At 34.2% G+C, this 14468-nt stretch overlaps 1 protein-coding gene across 1 annotated transcript; it reads left to right on the forward strand.

Annotated features, from left to right (window-relative positions):
• Positions 1-5514: 5514 nt before the first annotated feature.
• Positions 5515-6294, forward strand: LOC134267735 (uncharacterized; the record flags this gene model as incomplete). Its single annotated transcript, XM_062749950.1, has 1 exon — positions 5515-6294. A coding segment is annotated over one exon (780 nt), but the record flags the coding sequence as incomplete, so codon positions are not given.
• Between the last annotated feature and the right edge of the window lie 8174 nt (positions 6295-14468).

Below are 14468 nucleotides of genomic sequence, written 5' to 3' on the forward strand. Positions count from 1 at the left end.
TCTGATTGGCGAAACTTTAAATAGCTATAACTCATTTGGATTTCAACCAAAGAGGATGGGATTTGAAACATTATGAACTACTACAAAAAGGTATGGTCACCATGCACATGGATACACGTGCATGTACGTGCGCTGCAATCTGATTGGCTGAAACTTTAAACAGCTATAACTCCCTTGGTTTCCAACCAAACAGGATGGGATTTGGAACATAGATAGATATAATGGACTACTACAAGAAAGGTATGGTCACCATGCACATGCGCACGTGCGTGTACGTGCGCTGCAATCTAATTGCCTGAAACTTTTAACATGTATAACGCCCTTGGTTTTCAAAAATATGGGGTGGGATTTAGAACATAGATAGATGTAATGATCTTCTACAAGAAGGTATGGTCACCGTGCTCATGTATGCACGTGCGTGCACGTGAAATGAACAAAATCAAAAATACACTTGAATGAGCGTATTTTTATTACTTTTGGATTAAATACTTTAATTTTTAGTTTATCAAAATATATGGATTGTGTAGACAAAATGATATGGTCGTTACGCACAGGCATTAGCATGCGCACGCATGCAATGCTAAAATTTGAATGAACTTCGTACACTTCCAGGTAAATGTTAAAGTCTCAAAAACATAAGAGTTTGTCTTATCTAATGAAGCTTACAGGTAATATGGCACAAAAAGAGAGTTGGGGAGCGTTTGGGGAACATCTGTAACGGTCCCCGTTACAATTAGCACTAGTTAAAATTGAACCGGTCTTTTGCCGACTCCTCATATTTATGTACGAATTTCTCTTAGACAAAAATATGTCTTCTATTGATTCTTTTTGGTTCTTGTCGTTTAGCGATCAAATACGAAATAACTTTACAGCTTTCCGCATGAAGAACTACTATTCATTCTAGACTTCAATTTCTGAACTTTGAATATTATCCTTAACATCATATTTAGCTCAATGCCTATGGATTCTCTTGGCAAATTTCCACATCAGAATTAATTTTTTCCATAAAAGTGTAGCAATTAGGGATCGTATTGTTTTTAAAATTATCAATTTTGTGTCTGCATGGTCGTGTTAGAGTTATAGGAATATGTTTAAGGATATGTGATTTGATATTTTTCGTGTCATGTCGTTTGTACGTGTGTTCCAAACAAGTTGAACAGAATGGGAGTTCAAACGTCACACACCAATGGTAATATTTCTTATCTGGGTGTTGTTCACATATTTCATGCCTCTATAATGCCTCGTTATTTAAATCCAATAAGTCCATTTCTATGCTGTGCAGTTCTGTACAATGGGCATCGTAGAATATGCTGGTAGTATGCTCATTTTTTGTTAAAATCTTTTCTTTTGTTTGTGTTGTCAACGTATTCCCCATAACAAAATTACTCTACAATAGGATAAAAAATATTAACGTGCAATTTTAGTATACAGAAAATTATTTTTAGCAATAATTTTCCCTAAAGATCAATTCCATCAAGAGAATTTAAAAAGTTTTGAATTTTGAAAGATCCATGCAAACGCAAGTACATGTATGATGTTTATGAGAATAAGAGGGTTGATCAAAACGTGTGTTGAATTTTTTAACACCTTATTTTTATATTAGAGGACGCTATTAAATAAAGATTGAAAAAGTGTAGTTATTCAAGACATAAATCAATCCAAAAATATACATAACAACCCATATATCAGTTATTTTTCGTGTATGTCAACATCACATCTTAAATTTACCCGCCATGTTTACTGACCTTGACAGATTTATTTTGGGACAGCCAATGAGATTAAGGATCTATGGGGAGCGAATTTTTATGGAATTACCTTATTTTTAGCCTAAATATCGCTGTTTACGAAAAAATAAAATATGGTATGATTTTGATTTTATTTATCTATGTTTAGTGAAACTATTCATCACAATTATTTTTAAACACCGACACCTGCTTTTTAAGTTATTCTAAATTTCAAGTGCAAGTATCGGTACGTCACGCGTGAAGTGTCATGGTTATTGAGTGAAACTACAGATAAGCAGAAAGATTTATTTTACATGGTTTCCGCGTTTAACGGGCTATTGGTCGACAGTGAATAAAAATTTCGTCTTATTAGAAGTAAGTTGAATGTAAAAACTATTTCGTCTGCCGTGCATCGGCCCGTATTTAAAAAAAATATTTTGCACCATTACAGAGATGCTGTGAAATTTGTAGCCCTCTCCAGAAAACATCAATAAAATAATCGGAGAGGGCTAAGTTATTGCAGCTAATTTGAAGTCATCCAGATCTGTTCCGCATCACTTAACGGTTGCACCGTCTAACATACATGTATTCTTAAACAGTTACAAGGGATTATTAAGGATAAATTGAAAATATTCTCTATGATCACGAACCTTTGGAAGCTTTAACGAAGAGTGTTATGTCTTTATCTGTTTTAATATATAGATCTCTGTCAATGAATGCAAGACAAATGATGACTAATACTTGTCGCTAGACTTGAATTTCAAAAAATTAGTATCACATGTTATGCATGAAAAATACCCGCCCCCCCCCCCCCCTCCCTAAAAAATAATTAAAAAAATAAATCAGGTACTCAAACACACGTTTATGAATATAGAGATGGTTTTGCACTATCACATGATATTTATCAGAATAATCGAGTTTATGTTTTCAACAATGATGTCCTTGCAGTATGTGTTTAGTTAGTGTTTGTGTAATTAAGGAAAACACTGATGCTGATGTTTAATTAAACATAAATTTTTTGAAATGTTTTTTAATTCATTCAAAATCATTTGGAGTGACTGCAGTTCATTCCAACAACAAACGATGATTAGCATTCCCATGACGGGCATATTCTTAATTTTTCATTTGCTCTTTGGAAACACCAAATAGACTTCATTTATTTCCTATCAATATACGAGGGTACCAAAAAAGTTAAAAATGTATTATAGCATCATTTGTATTACAAAAACTATATTCTACAACATAGAAAACAAAAGCAATGCATATTCTACACAGGCATGGGGTAATTGAATAAAGTAATTGTAATTGAGTGTAATTAATTACATTTTTCAAAGTAATTGGAAGTAATTTGTATTTGAGCGAGCCTTCAATTACAAGTAATTGAATGTATTTAAATACATTTCAAAAAAGGTCATGTACGAGGGCCGTTCAAAAATTACGCGGACTTGTTGCACAGAAAAAATATTTGACACATAAGCGGCAAAATGTCACACATAATATAAAAGAATCTTTGCTTATATGGTCTTCAAAATTTAATATCAAAATGTGGTAAATTGGTATCAATTTTGAGTGATTTTTCAGGACATATCATTAAGTCACGGAGCAGCGAAATCTTCGACGTCACAGGCATTATAAAAAAATATGTGATGGAGCTTTCATTTTCTCAACATTTTCCCAAGGGTATCTGTACAGTTTTAGTTACGTTATATACTCAACTTCCAAACACCATTTCTTGTCAAGCTTAAAATATATTAAACAAGTAAAGAATATTCTTTTTTGTTTTACAACCAAACACTGCAGGTATTTATAAGATATTGGTGACTCTCAATCACGCATTCTTTACAGTCCGGATAAAGTTTTCGTCGATAATCTTCTTCCCGTCCCCCGCATAGCCTTTTTACACAGGTCTTACGGTCTAAAATTTCAATTTGCTATTTGTGGACGAATGTCACGAATACCCTAGTTTACTACATGTTTTATTATGGATATTTTGGGTATATGTTGGCGATATCTCAGCATTACACATAATGTAACAAAATGTGGTGCGCCGTCAATTCAGACGACGTCATTTTCACAGTCGTTTTCACGGGAATAGCATCAGAGAAAAATAACTATATTTATGTTAGTACTTCAAATATAACGTCAGAAATATAAAAACATAATAATAGAACAATTTAAAGATACATTTGAGAAAATTGTCGAAAAATATCGCGAATTATAGAAAATTAATGATCGAGTTAAATTTTGGATTCCGCATGCTTTTGCTTCAAAGTTTTTGTCGTGCTCCGTATCTCTCCACCAGCAATATCAACATACCGACAATTTTAGTAGAATATTTTTTTTTAGATACAGAAAATTTCCAAAAATTTATTGGAATCTTTAGGATACATATTTCTGTGAAATTTCATAACTATATGACGTCTGTAAGCGTAAATAATAGCACAGTCCGCGTAATTTTTGAATGGCCCTCGTATTTTCAATTACTTTTCTATTACATCTCAAATACTTTTTCTAAATGAAAGTTTATATTTGAAAAGGTGTCTCATACTGATACATAGTTTTATACTGGTGGGTTTATATTACTTATTCCTAAGTTTTATAGATCTTAGTTTTCCCTATTCTTCTCACTTGCATTAATGTTTAGATAGTTAATTTGTTTTACATCAATTAGACTAACTACATCCCCTTTTAGATTTACCTCTATTCTATTCATTTTAAGATAGAAAATAATGAATGGATTTGTGATAGATATTATTTATTTCCTTCAAAAATATGGATTTGAGAAAGTAACAAGAAAGATCTTGCCATACACCATAGTAGTGTAGCATGGGCTTGTGTTTGTACAATAATTAATTGTCTCATTTGTTTACACAGTGTGTCACACTCATTTAAGGTAAAGGTCTAATTTTGACCAGTTGTGAACCCCTCTCATACCCAAGAACAAAAACACTAAATGAAAGTACGAATTCGATCGCTATAGGAAAAATCTTATTTAAAAATATCTTTATTTTTTATAAAAATAAAACTCAAAGTAATTGAAATGTATTTAATTACATTTGTCAAAGTAATTGAAAGTAATTAATTACATTTCAAAGTAATTGACCCCAAGCCTGATTCTACATTTTCGGGCATTACCAAAGTCTTGAGAGGTTTGATGATTAAAGTGAATAAATTAGGGAGAAATGGCAAATTATTGTCAGTCATTGATGATTGCCATTTAGATACACATAGTATTTTGTTGTTGATGCATGTCAAATGGTTAAATCTCACTGAACTTAATGATGCTAGTAAAAGTATGGATATTTTAAAACGCCACAATATCAAAGGCTATAAACTCATACAATATTTACTAGTATTCATAAAACGATTTAATTCATTCCGATCCAGAATTCGCGGAGACTTTCTTCATAAATACGTACATTTGGCTTCACTTCGGACATATCCACATTCAAGAAAAGAAATGTAGTGTTCCACAGTCTAGGAACAACTGGTCAGAGGTCAGAGTTAACAAAACACGTAAACCCCGCTCGAGACGCTTCAAACGCATTAAGACAATCGCGAGGGACGGACCATACAAACTCCTGACGTCTGCCCAGTGCTCAATATATCTAGTGCTCCTCTCTCCGAATCGGAGACCTCACTTCTCTCAAAGGGGCTAAATTTCTGCCCCACGCCACATGAGGTCGATGAAAAACAAGTCAGAGAGGACATCCGAGCATTCTTCCGGAGACTTCGTCTGAAGGAGCACTTCTAGAAAAACTCCGAAGCAAATTCATACGACTCTTCCAAGCCAGATTTGCACGACCTAGAGGAACACAAACTCTATAAGCCCAAGAGTGCCTGGGAACCTACACCGGGCAAGTGCGGCGCGATTGAGTCGTATATTGATGCCGTTGAGTCAGACATAGAGAAGCTCCTTTCAATGCCAGACAAAACTCCCGACAATTTGAGTAAGGAGGAGAGATCTGCCATACAATCATTAAAAAATCGGGATGACATTGTAATTAAGAAAGCAGACAAAGGCTCTACAGTTGTAGTAATGGATAAAGAGACTTACATGGCGGAGGCCCATAAACAACTCTCAGACGAACGTTTCTATAAGAAACTGGACTCTGATCCTACTAAAGAATTCTCCACCGCCATTACCAAAACTCTTGACGATATGTTTGAGAAAAATGAGATTGGTATCAACGTCTACGAGACCTTAAATCCTATTGACTGTAGACCAGGACATTTCTATCTGCTTCCTAAAATACACAAAGAAGGCATGCCAGGTCGCCCCATAGTAAGCGCAATTGGACACCCCACGGAGAAAATTTCTGAATTCATTGATTTACATCTCCGTCCACACGTAGAAAGTTTGCCATCCTACCTTAAGGACACTACGGACTACATTAACAAGACGCCCTCTACTGGCCTCCCAGATCATACCCTCCTCGTGACTATGGACGTTACATCTTTGTACACCAATATTCCGCACGATGAGGGTATCGAAGCCTGTAGAGAAGTCTGGGATAGTAGATCCATACAAGTTCCTTCTACCGAGTCTCTTGCTAAGCTCCTTGAACATGTTCTCAAGTTCAACAACTTCATGTTTAATGGAGAACATTACCTGCAAGTTAATGGCACTGCTATGGGTACGAAAATGGCACCGTCTTATGCCAATGTCTTCACTGGCAGACTGGAACACAACTTGTTACTTCAAGCACCATTTAGGCCCCATAGCTGGTTGCGTTTCATTGACGATAAAAAGATGAAGTGGGTGGAATGTCGCGAGAGCCTCGAGGCATTCATTACGTTTGCCAAAACCTTTCATCAGTCGATCAAATTTACAGTAGACGTATCTTATTCGAAAAACGTATTCCTAGATACTACATCTACCCTGATTGATGGAGAAATCGAATTCAGTCTCCACACCAAACCCACAGACTCCCACCTATATCTTATGCCCACAAGCTGTCATCCCCCACACACTTTTAAGGGAGTGCCTAAGGGTCTAGCCACCAGAATTCGACGCATCTGTTCGTCCCCTGCCTTATATCAGGAGCAAAGTGGTCTTCTTAAGTCCCACTTATGCAAAAGAGGCTACAATGCCCGCACCGAACAAACAGCTATTATTGATGAGATGGCGGAACATGACAGGCGAAACCTATTACGCTACAAGGAAAAAGACAATAGCGACAGGGTCCATCTGGTAACCACATACCATCCCGTCCTTAAGAACCTTAGCGGTATCCTTCAATAGAACCTACCAATTCTCCATTCAAACAAACGAATGGCAGAGGTCTTTAAGGAACCTCCATTGGCTGCATACAGACGCCCAAGGAATCTAAAGGACATGGTAGTAAAAACCAGATTGGACAACCCATTACCTAACGGGGGCTTTAAAACTTGCTCTGACAGGAGATGTCTTCTTTGTAAGCACAGCACTGGCACAGACAGTTTTAACAGCCCTGTTATAGGCCGCAGCTACAAAATACTAGGGAATTTGTCCTGTCATACTGACAACTGCATTTATCTCATCAGTTGCAAAGTTTGCTCCAAACTGTATATTGGTGAAACAGGAGCTCGAGATCTCCGTAGGAGAGTCAATAACCACCGTTCGACTATTAGGACCAAAAAACTCAATGAACCCGTTGGGGAACATTTCAACCTTGAAGGTCACAAATGGGAGGACATGACAGTAGTGGTGATTGACCATAACCCAAGATGGACAGATGCTCAGAGGAATAGCAAAGAAAAGTTATGGATGCACAGATTGAAGTCATTCCGCCCAAATGGTATTAACAAATTGAATGACTTCACCAGAATGAACGTAAATTAGACCCAATTCCTGATCATACTAAACAAAATTATTCTCTCAATTTAGTGTAAACTCTACAGTTAATTTGCGCCACCAACTCTCGAACAACCACATACTATGTATTGCTTATGTATTGCTTACGCCTTTGTTAATTATTTTTTCCCGATAATAAGTCCTTAAGTATTTCAAAATTTATAATTGATCACAATTCATATGTTTAAATATCCCTACTATATGATTTTTCTTTCATTATTCTTTATTAAGTAAAGTTACGCCACTTTGAGAGAATGAAACAATGTACGATTTACTGATTGTCGTAATTAATTAGCATAATTAATTCGTTCAATTATGTAAATCGCACTTCACCCGAGTATACCCGATAGACCGGACGCATTTCATAGCGGTCCGGATTTCTTTCTTTATTAGTGTTCTTAAAAATTTCAAATTCAATATGTAATTAAGTATGTAAATATCTAGTGTTTAGTAGTTTAGTGGTAGTGCTAGTTGTTTTTGTTTCTCTTTTTCCTTTGTTCTTAAGACCTTTCAACTTTTTTCTTTGTACTGAGGAAGGGACAGAGCGTCCCAAAAACTGTTGGTCATTTTTAGTGCTTTATATAAATTCCATCCGTGACCTTGTATCTACTTGGTAGATCCGACATTTTGGATATACAGTGTTGTTGGTTTTTTAGTGCTTTATATATATATATATATATATATATATATATATATATATATATATATATATATATATATATATATATATATATATATGAAAATTATTTTAAATAAATAAAAACACGGAGAACGAGTAAAACATAAGCGCTTTCATTTCTTCTTCATGATGTTTTACAATACTCATGGTAACGTCTATTATGACGTCATAATAACTTAACGTTAACAAGTCTTTGATTGATGTCATATTTTTCCCGTACTTTCACAGAACAATGCATTAACAAAGCATACAATAACAAAGCAATAAATGTGACTCAGTAACATAATTTACATGTAAAGAAACAATTCTTTTACATTAAACTATTTAATTTAGGTTTGAAAGTCCTTATAAAATGTCTTTCTTTATCACGTCTTTCGATTGTGTTAGAGTTGTGCAGTTTATAAAATGGAAAGACAGTAAAAGTTCTATTTCCGCACACGTCTAAGTGTTCACTGACTTTGAGTTTGCGATATTGCGGTACGTTTATTTGTTGTTTGTGTACTCTGATCCTCTCCCGTAAGGTACTTCCCGTCTCGCCGATATATAGTTCCCGCAACCGGAACATGTTATAACGTATATAACATTTCTAGTTTGACATGACATGTTATTATTAACAGTAAACTGTTTCCCGTTAAAGTTGAAACTTTGTCCTTGTCGTATGTATGGGCAGGTACCACAACGCGAATCCTGGCACTTGGTCACATGAAATTCTGTCGTTTCTTTAAAAGAGGACTTTGTGAGAATTCGTCTGAGGTTCTTCGGCTGCCTCCTACTGTTTATGAATTTCCGATTTTTGAATATTTTAGACATAGTTTCGTCGGTTTTCAAAACGTCGTTGAGTTGGTAAACAATCGGTGCAACGTTTGTATTCTGGGGATTATGGGTCGTTACTAAAGGCAAGATCCTGGAATCCGTCTTGTTTTGTTGCACAGGGTTGAGGAGGTCCTCTCTGTTTAATTCCATGGCTTTTTTAATAGCATTATCAATAATTTTTTCGGGATAACTTTGTTTCCGTAGATACTCTTTAAGCTCTTGTAGTCTTTGTATTTTGGTTGTTTCCTTATTTACGATGGTGCATATTCTCCTTGCTAAATTATAAGGGATGGCTCTTTTCGTATGCCGTGGATGGCACGAATTAAAATGAAGATACTGATGCGTGTCTGTTGGCTTGTAATAGATATCTGTCAAAATGACATCGTTTTCCTTTACATATGCCACATTAACATTAGGATACTTAGAAGAAAAAATGTATAAGAAAGTGGAAGAGCAGTTCAACGAAGAGGTGAAACTTTATATTACTAACAACTGGAAAAGATATCTGGACGACTGTTTTATTGTTTGGAAATACAGTAACAACGAATTATCTACCTTTAAAACATTACTGAATGAACTGAATGAACTTAATCCTGATATAAGATTTACAGCGGAAGAAAGTACAGATAGAATTCCATTTCTGGATATCATGGTGATTAAGGAAAACGATGTCATTTTGACAGATATCTATTACAAGCCAACAGACACGCATCAGTATCTTCATTTTAATTCGTGCCATCCACGGCATACGAAAAGAGCCATCCCTTATAATTTAGCAAGGAGAATATGCACCATCGTAAATAAGGAAACAACCAAAATACAAAGACTACAAGAGCTGAAAGAGTATCTACGGAAACAAAGTTATCCCGAAAAAAATATTGATAATGCTATTAAAAAAGCCATGGAATTAAACAGAGAGGACCTCCTCAACCCTGTGCAACAAAACAAGACGGATTCCAGGATCTTGCCTTTAGTAACGACCCATAATCCCCAGAATACAAACGTTGCACCGATTGTTTACCAACTCAACGACGTTTTGAAAACCGACGAAACTATGTCTAAAATATTCAAAAATCGGAAATTCATAAACAGTAGGAGGCAGCCGAAGAACCTCAGACGAATTCTCACAAAGTCCTCTTTTAAAGAAACGACAGAATTTCATGTGACCAAGTGCCAGGATTCGCGTTGTGGTACCTGCCCATACATACGACAAGGACAAAGTTTCAACTTTAACGGGAAACAGTTTACTATTAATAATAACATGTCATGTCAAACTAGAAATGTTATATACGTTATAACATGTTCCGATTGCGGGGAACTATATATCGGCGAGACTGGAAGTACCTTACGGGAAAGGATCAGAGTACACAAACAACAAATAAACGTACCGCAATATCGCAAACTCAAAGTCAGTTAACACTTAGACGTGTGCGGAAATAGAACTTTACTGTCTTTCCATTTTATAAACTGCACAACTCTAACACAATCGAAAGACGTGATAAAGAAAGACATTTTATAAGGACTTTCAAACCTAAATTAAATAGTTTAATGTAAAAGAATTGTTTCTTTACATGTAAATTATGTTACTGAGTCACATTTATTGCTTTGTTATTGTATGCTTTGTTAATGCATTGTTCTGTGAAAGTACGGGAAAAATATGACGTCAATCAAAGACTTGTTAACGTTAAGTTATTATGACGTCATAATAGACGTTACCATGAGTATTGTAAAACATCATGAAGAAGAAATGAAAGCGCTTATGTTTTACTCGTTCTCCGTGTTTTTATTTATTTAAAATAATTTTCATATTTATCACCGACCACTGTGATTTTTCTTGGATTTATATATATATATATATATATATATATATATATATATATATATATATATATATATATATATATATATATATATATATACGAGTACCAGTGCATTATCTGTTCGAACTCCATTACAAACAGTTTTTAAAATGCCATATTTTTGTGTTCAGTAGCATCTAATGCAAGATCTTAATTTGTGATCATTGTTTCTTTAATGTGTAAGAAACACCGCGGAAAGAGGCTTCATAAATTTTCTTTACATATGAACGATATCTTAGGAAAATCAAAATACTGTTTCCTTGTTACTCTACATCATTTAGGAAGAATATAAATATTAAATATTTAATATTTAATAACATTAATACTCTTTGACGAATTCTTGGAACAGACTTTCATTAAAAATAAATCAATTAAAAGTGTTTCCTATCCACACTCATTAAAGTCATGATAAAAAAATAATACGCAAATTTCCCCCAAATCAGTTGATTTAAAAAAAGAGGGTTAAATCAATTTGTATCAATAAATCATTAAACTCCCGGGGCCCGTTCCATCAAAGACCGTACCCCCAGTCGAAGCATTACGCATTAAAGAGCTATATTTACCCCTGATTACATTTAAACCAAAATGTTAATATGGAACCGGCCATAGCTGCCTTATGTGGCTATTTCATGAGAAAAAGGTGCCTTATTATATTATGCTGTGGTTATTTTATATGAAGATGTGCTCTATTATATTATGCTGTTTTTTTTACATGAAGATGGTGCTCTATTACTATATGCTGTGGTTATTTCATATGAAGATGATTAATATGTTACTAATTTATAAGTTTTTTAATATTTACTTTGAAGATGGTCACTTTTAAAAAAATTTAAAGACTGATTTAAACAGTTATTTTCTCAAAATTTTGAAAGTATAAAAATTAAAATCTATTTAATACGCCACTGCTGGTTCCCGCTCTTTTTTTCTATGGACGCTTTGTTTTGGTCAGAATGGTGTATTTTGTGTATTATGTTTTTTTGTAGCTGTGTCTGAATAAAGTTGATACCATCATAAGAAATTACTAAAATTAGTACGTTTAAAAAATGCCATATTACTGTCTATAAAAAAAATTGAAGGTACGACAGTTGCAATTTTCGATAATACAGGGTGCCTGGCTTGGTTCACTCTTGATTTTAATCAATTTCTACCTTTTACCTACCGGTTTCGGGCAGAGTTTTGGGTGAAATCTATATTTAAAAATGATTAAATAACGTCAAATTTTTGAGGTTTGGGGAAAAATTTTGGTTTGTGGGGATTTGATTTTGTGGTTGGTATTTAAAATGTTTAGTAGTAATGTATATGGTATTTTACATTTCGTGATCGTCATGAATTTGAGGGTCTCTTTCTACCTCGAAAACAACGAAAATTAAACTCCCATGAAAATGATTTACAGTACTATCAAGAGTATCAAGAGGTGGGGTGAACACCCATTTGGGGATGTGTTTGATTGGAGTAATAATGTATTGAATATTTAAATGAATTTCTTGTGAGTAGAAAAGATCTGTCTTATAAGATATTTCTTATTGTCTAATAAGATATTTCTTAGGCCACCATTTCTTAAGTTTTGACTATCCTGCATTCATACACATTGGATTGTTATTTTGTATGTATAAAGTATTATAATGAAGGATATGGAGAAGCGAACATCCCCTGTCGAGAGGTCAGAAACCTCGCCAAACTTGTTCTCTCTAGATATTCTGGATAATTTGTTGCGTTTGATTTCTGTTCTTGGTATAGAGAACGTTTTGGGTTTACTGCATAATATATTATTTCATTAGGTAGAGAATAGAAAAACGTGTTAAATATGCAATGATACATTTTTAAGAATAAAATTGTGTTTATTTGATTTTAAACTGTTTACGTATCAGAAGTATTCTGATAGATTACCTTTGAAATTGTTTGACTACCTTCTCAGGAACCTGCTAGCATTAATTCTGTTTTTGCTATATGATCCGATCTGTAAAATTTGAGATTTATCACCATAAGTGAGGCTCTGTAACTCTTTAATTCCTCTTTGGTGAGAGTTTTTTCTGGCAGTGAGAGGATTTGGCCGTCCTTGTCAATCATGTGAACTCATGACAATATCAGTCTAATTTTTGTTTTATTGTCCACAGAAAGCTTTTTGATGTTGTAATTCTTGTCTTGAGCTAATCGGTAACATTCCCCGAGTGTACTCCTCAAACACTATTTATATCTGTGACACGATGGAATGTGCTACCTGTTTGATATGTCAGAATGAGATTCTCTTTATCACTGACCCAGATGAGGTTTTACGTTGCTCTAGAAATATGATTACATTTATTGACACCCGTTACTGTAATGTACTGCTTGCTTCCAGATGTGAACACAATTTTCCGCAGTTGTTCATTTTTCAATTCTGTCCTTCTTTTAGTCTTATTTATTTAATTGAATATCTCCAAATAACCTTATCACATCTTTCAAATTGATTTTTGTCACTCGGGTATTAAGTCAAGGTATTACAAACAATCCTTTTAAGGGCCACAAGTGTTCTCTTAGAAATTGATAAGAATTGAACCGGTCTTTTGCCGACTCCTCATATTTATGTTCGAATTTCTTTTAGACAAAAATATGTCTTCTATTGATTCTTTTTTGTTCTTGTCGTTTAGCGATCAAATACGAAATAACTTTAAAGCTTTACTCATGACGAACTACTATTCATTCCAGACTTCAATTTCTGAACTTTGAATATTATCCTTAACATCATATTTAGCTCAATGTCTATGGATTCTCCTCGGCAAATTTCCACATCAGAATTAATTTTTTCCATAAAAGTGTAGCAATTAGGGATCGTATTGTTTTTAAAATTATCAATTTTGTGTCTGCATGGTCGTGTTAGAGTTATAGGAATATGTTTAAGGATATGTGATTTGATATTTTTCGTGTCATGTCGTTTGTACGTGTGTTCCAAACAAGTTGAACAGAATGGGAGTTCAAACGTCACACACCAATGGTAATATTTCTTATCTGGGTGTTGTTCACATATTTCATGCCTATATAATGCCTCGGTATTTAAATCCAATAAGTCCATTTCTATGCTGTGCAGTTCTGTACAATGGGCATCGTAGAATATGCTGGTAGTATGCTTTTTTTGTTAAAATCTTTTCTTTTGTTTGTGTTGTCAACGTATTCCCCATAACAAAATTACTCTACAATAGGAAAAAAATATTAACGTGCAATTTTAAGTATCAAGTATACAGAAAATTATTTTTAGCAATAATTTTCCCTAAAGATCAATTCCATCAAGAGAATTTAAAAAGTTTTGAATGTTGAAAGATCCATGCAAACGTTAGTACATGTATGATGTTTATGAGAATACGAGGGTTGATCAAAACGTGTGTTGAATTTTTTTAACACATTATTTTTATGGCAGAGGACGCTATTAAGTAAAGATTACCAATGAAAATATATACATATTGCACACTTGCTGAACGTTTTAAATAAAAAAGTATTTCTAATATCAATGATAGTAACACTTTGGCAGTTGAAATACAGTAGACACGGGTGTTTAAATATGCGGAATAGACATTTACTTGTTA

This window comes from Saccostrea cucullata, unplaced genomic scaffold, assembly GCF_032062105.1.
Source record: "Saccostrea cucullata isolate Sc308-1 unplaced genomic scaffold, CSIRO_AGI_Scuc_v1 ctg9910, whole genome shotgun sequence".
In the NCBI taxonomy this organism is placed as follows: Eukaryota; Metazoa; Mollusca; class Bivalvia; order Ostreida; family Ostreidae; genus Saccostrea; species Saccostrea cuccullata.